This window comes from Odocoileus virginianus, chromosome 1 (assembly GCF_023699985.2).
Source record: "Odocoileus virginianus isolate 20LAN1187 ecotype Illinois chromosome 1, Ovbor_1.2, whole genome shotgun sequence".
Taxonomy (NCBI): Eukaryota; Metazoa; Chordata; class Mammalia; order Artiodactyla; family Cervidae; genus Odocoileus; species Odocoileus virginianus.
The window spans coordinates 42413181-42429039 of NC_069674.1; the positions used below are offsets into that span (position 1 = coordinate 42413181).

General features: G+C 37.6%; 1 protein-coding gene across 8 annotated transcripts in view; it reads right to left on the bottom strand.

Annotated features, from left to right (window-relative positions):
* The window catches only part of CFAP69 (cilia and flagella associated protein 69), a 64096-nt gene extending 49867 nt beyond the window's left edge, over nucleotides 1-14229 (bottom strand). For 2 of the 8 annotated variants that reach the window (XM_070467346.1, XM_020914985.2), the window contains exons 1-4: nucleotides 13886-14229; nucleotides 5396-5455; nucleotides 3887-3952; nucleotides 1204-1313 (exon numbers count right to left, since the gene is read on the bottom strand). In XM_070467346.1, coding sequence (XP_070323447.1) covers nucleotides 1204-1313; nucleotides 3887-3952; nucleotides 5396-5455; nucleotides 13886-14005 — 356 coding nt within the window. In that variant the 5' untranslated portion in view covers nucleotides 14006-14229. Of the gene's footprint in view, nucleotides 1-1203; nucleotides 1314-3867; nucleotides 3953-5395; nucleotides 5456-12711; nucleotides 13780-13885 lie in introns of those variants that run through there. The other 6 variants (XM_020914986.2, XM_070467355.1, XM_070467353.1 and 3 more) reach the window with 6 other exon arrangements.
* Between the last annotated feature and the right edge of the window lie 1630 nt (nucleotides 14230-15859).

The window sequence follows — 15859 nt, forward strand, 5'->3', positions numbered from 1 at the left end:
ATGGTATGGAAAAATGCACGATAAAAGGAGAAATTAGGAAATTTTTTAAAAATAAATAATGTGGACAATTATGAACTATGAAGATAAGAGTGCATTTCTAAAGATTTCTCATATTATGCAATGAAACATTCAGTCACAGCTTTCCTAGAGAACTAATTATTGGTGGAGTGCTCTAGGAACACTGATAATGCTTGTGAACACGATATTCTAAGATTGCATGGCCTTAAAATCTGGAACTATTTTACATAATATTATCTCACATCAATATAAAAATAACTTCCAATTAGTGTATTACAGTTCCTTGAGAGCATCAGAACAATAATTTATTTCTTTATTTTCCATGGACTCCATTAAAAAGGCATGATAAGGACATTCAATAAATTATTTCCAATCATTTGTTCAGATATCAAAACACTTAAATGAACTTAGTAACAAAATTGCAAATATTACTGCTACTAAATCTAAAAGTGAGAGATATACTTACTATGTATAAATACTATTATTTATAATTAAAAGAAACTCACTTTTTAAAGTTAAAATTGGTAGAAAGGTTTAGAAGTTTCAATTGTCAAAAAGTTTATCTCTTTTTAAAGAAATTTCCTCTACCAATTATATTGAAAATTGGGAATATGTATTTTAATATACATCTTGATTAGCAACTATATGGCTGTTCCAACAAATGGTTGTTGAAACAATAGTACAGAGGATGGAATATATAAATTTTATAATTCTGATCTCTAATTTTCATTTTGAAAAAAATCCCCCAAATAATTTGCTGATAAATCATTCTTTATTCAAATTTGGAAGATCAAATAAAACATTTTGACTCTCATATCTTTGACAGTCAAATTTTTTAAAGAGATAGAAAAAAAAACTAGACAGAAATTTGTATTATCCATAAATTTTCTCAAGGATTCTCTAAAAATACTATAACTTCTTATTTACATTTCACATTTTTCATTCACTTGAGGTAACTTATGAGAAAACATTTTATTATACTTACAGTTTACATTCTTGTGGCTAGCAATCTCAGACTACAGTAAAGTGGACTACCTTTGAGATATCAGCTGCTGGAATCAAGTGATCAAGTGAAGTTTCCTGAGTTCTATATTGCTTTGCTACACCATAATACATAATATCTTTGTAAGATAAAACATAAAATACTGCATGCATGCTAATATAAAATAAAGTTTGAAAACTTACCCACATAATTTTATGATATTATATGCAGGTTCTATAAAATGGGGCTGTGTTTTAATTTTTTCTGTGCATAGATTCAGAATTTTAAATATCTGTGCTAAATCCCTTAGGGGCTTTAATATTTTTAGTTAAGAAATAAAATTAAGATTTTTATTAACATATTCTTTACAGTATTTCTATCAAGAAAGTCTATAGAACTTCATCTATTCTGTTAAACATGGTTGACCCTATTTTAATTACACTAATTTTGAAGTGCAAAGAGAAAAACAGAACCATTTTTTTAAGGAATATTATTTAATTTTTGTCTCAGTAACCTCTTATTCAAAATATTTTTTCGTTTCTCACCACATCTTTAGAATCTGATTGCCAACTACTGTATCACATACTCAGTTGAGCAATAACTATTGGCGATGTGTAATAACACTTTGAAAAAAAAAGAACTTAATGCCTCAATTATCTGCTTCATCTCCACCCAAATACAAAACATACATTGCTCAGGAATAAGCAACCCAAACCTACCTTACTTTCCTGCATTATTTTATTAACATTACTCAGTTGCCTTTTCTTGTTTATAAGGTTTATATTGGTTGAAATTTTATTTAAGACTAGTTTATGAAAGCAAAATGTACCCTCTCTAAATCTTCAGATAAAAGCAACTTTTATTTGTTTTTTTTGCAACTTTTTATTTTATCTATTTAAAAAACCCAATTGGTACATAAACAAATTTCACATTTTTTTTTTAATAGTTAAGGGGACATGGTAACTGTGACTTGCACTTCTTGACTGAATCTGATCACTTCTAGTCTCTTTCTAGGAGCTTCTCTGAAAAAGATAGGTGAGCTGGATATATTAAAAATACAAACTTCTATTAACTTCCTAGGGAAATGACTAAGATACCTCTCTAACCTATCTTTGCTTTATGTTTTATAAAGTCTAAAGTCAGACTACTAAAGACATTCAGAAACAGAGCCATTTGCCACCAACTCTGTGGCCTGAAGAAGAAAAAACAATGGAGGTGTTGAGTTATCAGGTTAAGATAGGAAAAGAAATCACTTCCTAGTAGACTTTCTCAGCTACCAGTAAACAATGTTTGATATCCACAAGCCCTCAGTAACTGACTGACCAAACAAATCCCTATAAAACAAGGCTAAAATAAGGTGAGAAAAGAGTCAGATAAAATTATAAGGCACATTTCCCTAAATGGTAGGCTTAAGATGTTTTGAAATATTAAACAAGCTAATTAGAGACTGGTATCTTCTTTAAACCTGGTTGGACAACTGTTAAAGTTTATTTAGATCAATACTACTGTAACTGTGGCTGGGGACATGCCAGTTCTGGAACTGTATGTTACCGGTCTATGGAAAAATAACTACAGAAAGTGAGTTTCCTGTGACAATTCTATTGCATTTTACAATAGCATGTATATGCAAAGGTTAAAAAAGAAAATAACCCCTGGCAGCAAACTGGTTCTTAATCACACATAGTTTTGAAACACACTGGTCTCTACATATTCTAATCATGGTGGTATATTCATTGGGAATAACACATTTATAGAATGTTTTGACGATTATCAAGCAATGCTGGTGTATTATCTAGTCTTCCTTATGACCTCATGAGGAGCTATTATCCCTATTTCATAAGGGTGAAAAAATTAAAAAGTTTATCAACAGTGCAAATACTCAAGTAAATTGGTAGAAACAAGACTTTTACTTGGCCCTCCTAACTACATCCACTGTCTCTCTGAGTCTATAGAAATTGACACTATACAGTTAATATTGCATTATACTGTTTCTTCCACTTTATATTCTCTGGTAAAAATATAATTTTGTAAAAGACATAAAATGTTAGATATTTTCTGTGGTAAACAGAATAATGGCCTGTTCAATGATATCTTGGAGAAGGCAATGGCAACCCACTCCAGTACTCTTGCCTGGAAAATCCCATGGACGAGGAGCCTGGTAAGCTGCAGTTCATGGGGTCGCAAAGAGTTGGACACGACTGAGCAACTTCACTTTCACTTTTCACTTTCATGCATTGGAGAAGGAAATGGCAGCCCACTCCAGTGTTCTTGCCTGGAGAATCCCATGGACGGGGGAGCCTGGTGGGCTGCCGTCTATGGTGTTGCACAGAGTGGGACATGACTGAAGCGACTTAGCAGCAGCAGCAGCAGCAATGATATCTACATTCTAACCCCTAGAACTTGGGAATGTTACCTTTCTTACTATATGGCAAAGGGAATTTTCTGATGTGATTAAAAGCCTTGAGATGGGAAAGTTATCCACGATTATCCAGGTAGGCCAAATACAACCACAGGGTCCTTATGAGGAAAGGACAGGCAGGAGAGGGTCAGAGAAGAAGTGATGACAGAAGTAGAGGTGAGGGGGTGCTCCCTCGCTACCTCTTGGGAAGTGCCCAGGAAGCCAAGGAATGCTGGCTGCCTCTAGAAGCTGGCAGAGGCAAGGACTGGCGTCTCCCCTAGAGCCTTCAGAAGGAGCCAGCCCTGCCAACACCTCTCCTTGAGCCCAGTGAGACTTCCAGACTATCAAACAAAAAATTCATGTGGTTTTAAGACACTGAGTCTGTGGTAATTTGTTATAGCAGCAATGGGAAACTAACATGTTTCCTAATAAAAAGCCTTCCATTTTAGGATAAAGGAAACAAACATACACATATAAGTAAAGGATACAAATCCATTTTGATAACACTGCACCAATTTCTTGACAGATTTAAGTTGTCTTTCTTCCAAATCATCCTATAACAAATTATCTATTTTAGTTCTTTTGTGTTATTCTGTTGAGATTTTTAAAATTTTCCCTTAATATAAGAAGAAAGTAGACACATTATCAAGTAATTCTTAAATTACTATATTATAATGTAAGCATTATAAAATGTTTCCTAAAATAGTGAAGGTAAAAATAAACTAATTTATATTCAAATAGGAAATTGCAAATCAAAACTAGATTAATATAAAAGCAGTAACTGTTTCCGGAAATATTAATAATACTTGAAGTATGTTGAGCATTTTTCTATGCCAAATACTATTTAGGCAATATATATAGATATCATTTCATTAATCTTCAAAATAACCTTATTAGGAGGGTACTTTTATTACCCTTCTTTTTCGGAAAAGGAAACTCAGCTGAAACACTAATTATCCCAAATCATACAGCTAATATGTATGATGTATGATGTATGAAGTCAGATTTGACCATCTGACTCCAAAAATTGTATTTTTAACCTAAAATATGCATAATGTAATGGCTCAAACTAAAAATCTCAGTCAATTTAAACAAAACATACACATACACACACACACACACATATTGTGGCTACCCTTAATTAACAAACTATTAGGAGCTCTATGTAGTTGGGTTTCCTTTTTTAAAAAACTGTAGATATATTCACAATTAAAAATAACTATCACAACAATCAGAGCCAACAAATAAAACTGTTCTTATAAAGGCATTATTTTTATTGTGTTTTTTCTTCTTTCTATGTAAAAGTGTAGAGACTAAAAAATGTTAAGACAATGACTAAATTTTTGCACCTGTTAATCACAGGACATTGTTTTGAAACCATGGTAAGCCCACTTCCCACAAACTGAAAGCATGCAATCTTCATCCTGTAGTAATTTTCTAGTGTATACTGACTTTTTAGGCATTCAGTCAATTCTTGAGTAACATCAGCAGAGTGTCCTATAAACATGTACGCATATGCATTTATTATCCTTTCTGCCAAAGCCTAAACTCTCAGTTTTCAGTCTAGTATCTTTATTTCCATTACATTATGTATGACAGTTCTCTCAAAATAAATTACTTGTGACTGTGTATGAGTATGCACATATCCTAATTTCATATCAGAAAACTTTTATATCATGATACATGTTTCCTACCTTTGCACCCAGATCCTACTTGGTAATAAGCATGAACAAAGGCTAGATGAGTCAAATCTACTCTTATGATTTCTATTTATATTCACCCATATAATATATGCATATATTATATTTGTATATATGTACCTACCAGGTTAAATATATTCATACTAAATTTAAACAGTTCTTCAACAGAAGACATATACTGTTTGAAGTGTTGTCACTAAAAGGAGGAATGGGACTTATATTTAGGGGAGTACATATTACCTTTCAGGGAAATCACAGTTTCTAAGTGAAATGGAGAAATTTTCTCCAAAAGCTTACTTTACCAGTCTCTTCGAAGAGTTTGATGACACGATTTAGGTCCATAGACTTGAAGGCACCCTAAAAACACACAATTCACAATATTCTGTATCATGAGAATCAAAAAATCACATCAAACACATTATTTTTATATGGTATTATCTCTTAGCAACTTAAAAATACCTTATGACAAAAACAGTGAGGGGAGAATGAAAAGCACCTGAGACTTATAGGAGTAAATAAATTCTGGAGTTTTAAATAAAAAAACCCTCTTGAATTTTGGTATTATCTTACAGTCTCAATGTCTTTAAATTTCAATAGTTCCAAAAGGCCCAAGAGAGCATCTGGAATAATAGCACTTCCATGTCTTGAGAAATAAAATGATTTCATACATACTATACATCTCATGCATACACATCATATACACTGAGTTTGCCTATGCAGATATACCTAAGACTAGCTTCTAAACTACAGGTAGGAGAGCACCTTCCTGAACTAGGTATCCTTTCTCTCAGCAGTCTTACATCACCCATATCAGAAAACAGGAACTGCCAAGTTCTACAGACTTTACATATTATAGATTTATTGAACCCACTCCATTATTTAAAAAAAATTTTTATTGGAATAGAGTTGCTTTACAATGATGGCATTGTTTTGTTCCTTTTATGGCTGAGTAATATTCCATTGTATATATGTACCACATTTTCTTTATCCATTCATCTGTCAATGGACAGAGTTGCTTCCGTGTCCTGCCTATTGTAAACAGTGCTGCCATAAACATCAGGGTGCTGCATCCTTTCAAATTATGGGTTTCTTGGGATATATGCCTGGGAGTGGGATTTCTGGCTCATATGGTAGCTCTATTTTAGTTTTTTAGGAAACCTCCATGTACCAATTGACATTCCCACCAATAGAATAAGAGGGTTCTCTTTTCTCCAACATTTATTGTTTATCAATTTTTTGATGATGGCCATTCTGACTGGTGTGAGATGATACCTCATTGTAGTTTTTGATTTGCATTTCTCTAATAATTTCTGATGTTGAGCATCTTTGCATGTATTTTTTTTTTTTTTGGTCATCTTTGGGATATGTCTATTTAGATCTTCCACCCATTTTTTGATTGGGTTGTTTTTTTGATATTGAGCTGCATGAGCTGTTTGTATATTTTGGAGATTAATTCCTTGTCAGTTGCTTTGTTTGCAAGTATTTTCTCCCATTCTAAGGGTTGTCTTTTTGTTTTGTTTACGGCTTCCTTTGCTGTGCAGAAGTTTTTAAGTTTAATTAGGTCCCATTTGTTTATTTTTATTTTCATTACTTTAGGTGGCGGATCGAAAAAGATCTTGTTGTGATGTATGTCAAAGAGCATTCTGCCTATGTTTTCCTCTAAGAGTTTTATGATAGTTGGCCCACTCCATCTTGATGATTTATTCAGTTCTTATTTCTTACTCAATTGTGAAGGTTTCCTGCTATTTGTTCTCCTACCTCCAGCCTTGCACCCTTCAACACTGTCCTCTACCCTCTGGTCAGAACAATAATACTCAAATCTGAACACAACACGTCTAAATCATTCAATGACTCCCTAATGCCCTTCACCTCTCCTCTGTTTTCATTGTTGTTACGATCCTATCCGTTTCCTTGGTTAATTCTCACAGGTCCTTTGAGACACAGTTCATGTGTTGCCTCCATTCTTAGCATCAAAATACATCTTGTTATTTTTATATACTATTTTCTGTTTTATATATTTATATTTTATTTTCTGTTTTTTTCCCACATAGAAATACATAACATAATTTCACTTACTGTTAACACCATCTTATATTCTGTTTTTTAAGTCTATATACATACATTTCCATATTTCTACATAGTCATTGTTTCATTGCCTCTTAGGTCTAGAATTTCCTTTCCTTTCACAATTACAAACTAATATGTTCTGATCTTCAGAAATGTCATTCAAATACAATTTTCAGTTAAGTGCTCTAACTTTGTCTGCAGAATAAGTCCCTGAGTTTACTCAACATGATTTTTACTTTAAAAATTATCAAAAAGGATTTACTATATACTTATTTATCCTAGGTATTATGATTATCATTAACAGTGTTACATCTTACTATTAAATTGCTTAAATTATTAAATTTACTGTTACAATTTTTTTGATAAATAGAATTTTGCCTTTTAAGATTTGGGATTTTAACAGTGCCATCTGCCACCACCTCAGTTGTCCTTTTTTCTCCCTGTGTTCTCAGAGAAATAAAAATGTACAGTGAATTTTTATTTTCTGATTTTTTGCAATATCGGTTTTGTGGGTTGGAAAAGATACTGAAATGAAATGTCAGTGCAGAATTTTCTTTTTAAAATCTGTATTATTATCAGAATTTCTCCCCCCAAGTGACCAGGTATAACTTTTTTTTTTTTTTTTAGTTCTACCAGTTTATTGCTACCAACCCATCTCCCTCCACCCTCGTGCACACATGCTCAGTCATGTAATCCCATGGACTTCAGCCCGCCAGGCTCCTCTGTCCATGGACTTTTCCAGGCAAGAATACTGGAGTGGGTTGCCATTTCCTTCTCCAAGGTATAACATTTTTAAGAAAGAAGAGTGGTAAAGATTAAGGCATAGATTTATCTTATATTATTTTTTTCTTATATTATCTTAAATTTATCTTATCACTTCATGTTACTCGGTCTTTTATTTGCATGGCAAATGTTATACTTTTAAGATTTCTCCCTCCTTCCCTTAGCCTTTTCTTCCTTTTATAAATATTTATGAGTAGCTTCCATATTTCAGAAATGGTAGGTGTGAGGAACACATTTGCCCTGACTCAGGCACCTATCAATCTGGGATGAGATATAGGTAATATAGATCATGCTACAAAATGGTTCATGAATGCTGAGAGGTGCATTCCAGAACTATACAGAGAGGGACAGAATGGCATGGAGAGGAGGGGTGGGAATCTGGAGAGAGCTTCTGAAAGAAGCAATCTGAAGGCAGAGTGAGATTGAATAGGATTTGTGAGATCAACTGAAGGTTTGAGAGATGGAGCAAAGGGAGTAGCATGTGTTAAGTCCTGGAGACAAGAAAAACATGGCATTTGGAGGATTGGTGAGTCATACGGTAGGAGAGGATAGTGCAAGGGATAGAAGCTACAGATGCTGCTGATAAGGTAAGCAGAGGTCAAATCGTGAATACTAATCTTAGTGATAATAACAATGATGGTACAATTGTAAGCTCTTTAATTTACTAACTGAATTCTGTGAGGTAGATACTATTAACTCCATTTTACAGGTGGTCTTGTATATACTATGATAAGGCTCATCAGAAGATATTGAATGGTTTGAGAGACTGGATATTAAAACAGGCAATGGCCAGATTTTACTTGGTAACAGAACTCTGTCCTCCAACCTCTGCAGCAAGCAACTTAGGGAGTCAAACCACAACCTCTGCAGCTGTTGGCTCAGAAAAGTCAGTATTTGGTCAATGATCATCACATTCCCTATTTTTTGACCCCATCTGCCACTCAGAGCCAACCAAAAAAGCCAAGTATGCTTCTCAAATCAATCATGCAGTCAACAACAAGAGCAAAGCAGAAGCCTCCCTTTTATCACAGTGAAGCTTCCCTTGGAGTCTCTGCCAAATGTAAGTAATGCTGGCTGACTCTCTTTCTACAGTAAGCTCCGCATAAACAGTCGGTGTTCATTCTCATTACGGTGATCTTTGTTGATTTCCACAGGTTTTAACCAGAGGAATGTAACAATAAAGAGATAATTCTGTCTGCTGAGTACAGACTGATCTGGAAAGATCTAGACTGGAGGTGGGAGACTAGTCTATGACTTCAGGCAATGACTAAAGCAGTGGCCACTAGGAATCACAACAATGAGTGGAATGAAAAGCATCAAGGAGGCAGGATCATCAGGTCCTAATGAGTGATTTGATTTGGCAGGGAAGAGAAGGAAAAAGTAAGGATGACTGACTGGCTTAAGGAATGACATAAATGGTAGCACCATTTGTTGAAACAGGGACACTAGAGGAAGAGGCTTGTGTTGAGGCTGGAGATGAGTTAAATTTGGGGCAGAGATTTCTAAATTACAGGCTTAAAGTAATAATTGGGAGAGATTAGGTAAATGAGATCACACAAGCAGAATGTAGCAGCAAAAGAGAATGTACAAATGTAAATATAAAAATAACTGCTGTTATTATCGTCATAAGATTTTATGGAGAAACTATAAAAACATTTAACAAAATCTTTTAAGAGCAAAAGCTCATTTAATTAACTGCTTTGAAGGAAATTATACCTCCACTTACTTCAAGTCATAAGATGAACTTATTTTCCCACTTTACCAATGAACATTTCAAAGGGGGAAAATCCTGCTTATTTGAAACCTAGTTATAGGGAAAGAACTAACATTTATTATGGTCCATTTATGTGTCTGGTACTTTATATTTTAATTAACATATCTCAAATCTACAATATGAAGGTAGCATTATTATCCCTGTTGTTGAAACTGAGATCTAACTTATTAAGGCCACATAGTAACTGTATGGGCTAGCAGGGCTGTTTGATGCAGAAACACTGGTTCTTTGCACCTTAGTTCTTTGTCTGACACTTCAGTTGACCCAGAGATTACTTCTAGCAATTACTCCACAACAGGGATAGGCCACTTTAAGTACACAGTACATGGAAGAATTATAGATAGTGGCAGGATATGACCTCAACCAACAAATTGTGTAAGTTCTCAGAGGCTCTCAGAAGGAAAACAAATTTGGGCAAGGAAGTTCAGCCATGATACCCATTCAAGTCAACTGTTTACAATAATGTATTTAACCTACAAATATTATCGTGTGCCTCTGCTGTGTTAGATATTGTTCTAAGTGCTAAAGACATGGTATTGAATAAAACACACAAAATTTCTGCTTCCATAAGGAAGTGATATGGTTTGGGGGAGACAGTAAGTTATACAGTGTACTGCAAGGTGATAATGCTCTGGAGAAATGGGAGTAAACGGTGCTAAGATGCTCAAGCAATTGTCAGCAAAAGAGGAGAGTGGGTAACATTTCACTACAGTCATGAAGGAGGTAAGGTAACAAGCCATACATATAAGGGGAAAACTTCCAGGCAGTGGGCACAGCGATTGCAAAGACCCTTAGGCCTGGTACAGCTGGCATGTTTGAGGAGAAGCCAGGGAGCCAGGGTGGCTGGAACACAGATTTTGTAAGCTACTTAAGAAGATTTAAATATATACTCTGAGTTTAGAGTTGAGTGGGGAAGGACATGTAAGTATTAAGATGTCCTACACTTAAGGGACCCATACGCTAATGGGAGAGACAAAACAAGACAAATGAAATAGTAACAAATATAAACCAAGAGATCATTAGGTAAGAAACTGATTCAGGCTGGGGACTATACCTATTTATGAAAGAAGGTCTGAAAGTGTGAAAATGAATGGGAAGTGCTTCCTATTGGGGATAATTTATGGCGGAGAGGTAGGACCTGAAGGTAGGGTAAGATTTAAATTACGGAAACAGGGGAGGGCATTCAGTCCACATATAGTTAATATCCCCTCCTGTGTACCAGGTGTTGTGCTGGTTGCTACTGGGGGATAACAGGGGACACTGCAGAAAAAACAACAGAGAAGGTTTCTGCCCTCACAGAGGTGGCACTGGGCAGACGGCATGGCAGAGATAAAGTACAGGCTGTGCGTTAGGAAACCTTGCAGACAGGAGACCTGACGCATAGGACGGCAAAGACCTTACATACATCAAGTTCAGAGGTTTCGAGGCTAAAATCATTTGAGGGAAGTTTTTAAGAGTCCCAGGCTCCACACTGGGGATTATGATTGAGAAACTCTACAGTACCCAGCTTTGTACATTTTTAAAAAAGCTCCTCAGATGACTGTGATGATCACCCAAGTTTAGGGAACACTCATCTAGTACAGGCTCACTTTATAAAAACGGGAACAGGCCTAGAGAGTTGAGTGATCTGGTCAGTGTAATGATATTAGATGAGGGAAGCAATAAGGAGCTACTGTGGAAGCCTGAAAGAAAGAACAGGTGGGACTCAGAGGGAGGAAGAAGGATGATAAAGTGGTGTTTATGGAGAACAGAAGGGAAGAGAGAGAGGTGCAAACCAAAGGATCTGACATTAATCCAGGATTGACTGAGGGACTCTGGTGGCAGGAAAGGAGAGCAAGTAGTTATTTTAAAGCCCCATTTGGTACCACATCTTCTGACCTGGCAGGGGGAGGATTGGAATTTTTGTTGTTGTTACTGTTTACTTTGATTTATGATCCAATCCACATGAAATCATTTCCTGTTGCTTTCCAGGAGTTGGCTGTTCTGAAACTGTCACACTGTTCATACCATACTTCAGCTATGATACTCAAAGTATTGTTGAGTGGGAAATGGGATCCAGTACAAGTTTTCAGGCACCACCTGAAAACTTGTTAGAAAAGTAGAATCCAGGGCTGCACCCGAGACCTACAGAACCAGAAAAAAATAGTTTAATAAGTTCCCCAGGTGCTCCAAATGCATGTGAAATCTTGAATAATCACTTGTTCCAAAGGGCTTCTGATTCTTAATAATGAAAAAAAAATGTTAAAATAAATGGAAACTAGACAATAGGTGAACGATTTGTGATTTCTCAAGTATATGATGAAGCTGGCTTAATGAACTGAGATAAACTCTAGCCTCTCGCTTTTGGCAACTAGGATATACTGTTCTGTCATTTGTAGGTTGCAAATATGGAATAATTTGAAAAGACTGTAAACATTTAGAGTTCCAACCTAGAGGTCTAAAAGGTTATCGTTTTTAATGGCAAAAAGAGCACTAGACTTCTCTCCCAGTAAAGAAACTAAGTAACTCGTGGTAGCTTCTCATGGCTGTAGGGCCCTCATCGGTAAGAGTAACCACAAACAAAAACCAAGAAGGCTGAGTGACCATTTCTCTCAGCTTTAATGTCTTTATTCAATTTCATTTTTTTTTTTTTTTGGTAGAAACTGCCTTTTTGAAGCAGTTATTAACAGGGTAGGAACTTTAATCAATACAAACTGATTTCTACCTGGAGGAGAATCCTACACCCTGTAAGAAGAGGTAGTAATGAAAGAAAAGGAAAAAAAGAAAGGGAAAGGGAAGGGAGAAAATATACACATATATACACAGGTATGCTTGTTCTGCATTACTTGATATGTTGTGGACTATATTGGCAATAGTCTGTTAAAAGTATTTCCCCCTTTTTCTCCTTTTTAACCCACAGTTGCCTGCCTCCTATAACTTTGCACCCTACCCCCTTTTGTAATACCAAGTAAAGAAGGAATGAGAGCCATCAGATGCCAAATTCACCTACTTCTCAGCTTTGCCAGGTGCCTGGGAGAACAGTGGTAGTGTCGAGCCCCGTTGCAGCCTTGGGAGTGAAGGGACATCTGTTGCTCCTCAAAATTCTTCTTCCTGCCTGGACTGTACTACTTCCACAAAATCGATTAGGTAAATTCCCTCAACACCTGCTCCTCTTCATGCAAAAGTGTTGCTGCTCCATGAGTTAAATGTCTGTCCATCTTCAGAGGGTGCAACCCTATTCCCACCACAGGAGAGGTCCCCAGTCAACCAACCGCTCCTAAGGAACTCTCCAAGGCTCCAGGATGTGGACGCAGGAGACGGGGCTCCTGACGCAGCCTGAGCCTTGTGAGACCTCAACAGGAATTCCCAGAGTGGCCCCACATCATCAGTGTGAGGAGGTAGGGCAGGATTCCTCTGTAGAATTCATGTTAACATAGGGCTTGATCATGGCTCTCTGGGGAGAAGCAATGGAACTCTAGTATGGAAAAAACACCTTGGAGTTTCTAAAGACCCCTGCTACAGATCCACAGGGTTCTGAAGTGAAACTTCTCAACAGAAGTTAGAATTAGTTTTGTATGACAAAAAGTAACTAAAAACCAAAAACTACGAGCACAATAGAATCATTTCCATTCAATCTCAATTCTCTCCGACGCCCTCCCAAACCAGAATCCAATTTCATATGAAAATGTTGTTTAATTTATAATTTTAATAGCATTTTCCTCCCCTCCAGATGCAGGTTTTTGTAGCAGCAAATTCAAACACGTGAGGATTTACCCCTGTGTCAAGAACAGCACACGATAACAGGGTTCTACATATAAAAGCCCAATGCAAATCAAATTTTCGCTAAGAATGTTTCCCTCCCTCTCAGGCCTTTCGTGGCCTCGCACTTTTCAAAGCCGTCTCCAAACCTCGGCTACTCAATTTACTAGGACGCTCCGGGAGGACCCAGGAGGACCTCGAGACACAAGTCCCCAGACAGGTTGATTGACGACAACCAGCTCCCCTCGCAGGCAGCGCAGTTCGAAGGATCAGCTTTGCGCTCGAACCTGCGTCCCGTGGGCTGCCCCGGTTTCCACTCGGGCCCCCACTTCCGCTCTCACTGCCCCCAGCCATCGTCCCCGCCCCCAGATTTCAACCCCCGCCCACTCTTTGACACCCTCCAAAGCACAGACACCTGGCCGTACCTGCACTTCCTCATCCTCCGTCACCACTCCGACTATCGGGATTTGGCGAGGGCTGCTGAACTTGATCCTGCCGCTGGGCTCACGGGCCTCGGGCGTCTCCGCGGCCTCCGCTGTGGACATGGCCGTGGCTGCGGAACGAGGGATGGGTGCGTCTCCTTCCTTTTTACACTGTGCCCGCAGCCGCGAGACCGAAAGAGGCTGCCAGCAAAAAGTGAAAGCCACTTAAGAGCGGCTAGAGTCGCGAAAAGTCGCGGGGGTCCGGCCGTGGCCTCAGCTGCTGCGACGCCACTCGCATCCTGCCCCTGCAGCCCACCCGCACACCTTGCCGCTTTCAGGCTGGCAGGTTGCTGACAAGCTAAAGCGTTGCTAGGGGCGGAGCCAGAGGCTGCCCAAAGGGCTCCTACGGAAAGCCGGAGGATCCAAACTACCCCAAACCCGTATCTACACCCTAAACTCTGCAGTGGCTAGGTTTGCATGCGTTCCAGAGGTAAGAGGGGCGAATACCTCGGTAGGTAACAGTGGAGTGTTAATTTTTGCACTATGTGTCTCAATCTTTGTAGTTTGCTCTGGGCTTTCTTAAAACAAGAATGGGCCGGTGGAGGAATGAGGGATGGATGTGGGATGCAGGAATGATGAATGATAGAATGCTAATATTGGAAGCTGAGAAGTTTATCTCATCCCTAAGAAGAGACCAGTATTACCTACATTCCCTAGCCGTTTACCTCTTCTGTACTTTAGTGAGCACCAAAGCATTGTATACAATGCGGGAAGGCTTTCGAGTCAAACCGTTGATTTTAGAGCAAGTTAACCCCTGGAAACTCCACTTTTCTCATAACTTTTCCACTTTTCTCATCAATAGGATTGCTGTGAGAGGACTGAATGAGATGATGGTTTTGTAATGTGGTGCTTGGCACATAATAAGCAAGATGATCTATATGACATTTCTGGCTCTACAAATAGAAATGAAAAACCTAGATTGGGGTTGGCAGCACTTGATGTGAGTCACAGCCAAAGAAACCAAGTTTCTTTGAAAGAGTACTGCACGCTTCCAGTCCCTGTTTATTCAATTCTGTTTAACCCTGATCCTCGGAAATTGCCCTTACTGAGGTTACCACCACTTGTGGTCAAACACTGTGTACATTTTCATGTCCTCATCTTGGTGTATACTTATCTATAGTATTTTACACTGTTGACCACTCACCCTTTCTTGAAACCCCCTAGCTCTGTTTTCAGCATTCTTTTTTTTTTTTTAATCTTTACAGCTACTCATTGGTGCTTTTAGAGTTCCTCTCAGGCCTTACACCTAGAGGTAGTTCAGTAGGTCTAAGGTTGCTATTAACCCGAGAAAGTGCAAAGGATGTGTCAAGTGTATTGTTAACGTAACCTTAATTACTGTGTAAATATACTACATCAAGAGGAGACTGAAACCACTTGGATAAACAGAGTGGAATCCTGTGAGAATGGCACCAAAGCCTAAAGACGGTGGTTGGAAAGCTGATAACGCAATGATTTGCGATCCTCTGTGTGTTTATCCTGGTATCTAAAGATGAGGAATGATGAAGAGAAGGGATTGCCAAGGAAAATTTTCCACTTAAAGTAGAGCTTACCTAGGAGATGTCAACTGACTTTTGTGATTTAGCACAATAGACTGAAGGTGATAAGAGCCCATAAACTGCAATGGCCCTGGGAAGTCAGACTCTTTTCACTGGACTTAACTGAAGACATTTTTCTAACAAATGGACAATAGGATTTTTGTTTTATTTTAACCAGTTGTGTACCAACCTATATATTCATTCTGTCCCATATCCAGAGTAGCAGTTTCCCATCCTTAATTAGTACAAATCCCATGAACTCCCCCTTTCTAGCACTTAAAAACTTTTGACTTTTCTCCATCAGTGAGTCCATTACTGGGAAGTTAATAGATCTAACTGTAATTTTTTTTTTTGCTTTAATGATTTTTATCTTTTGACAGGT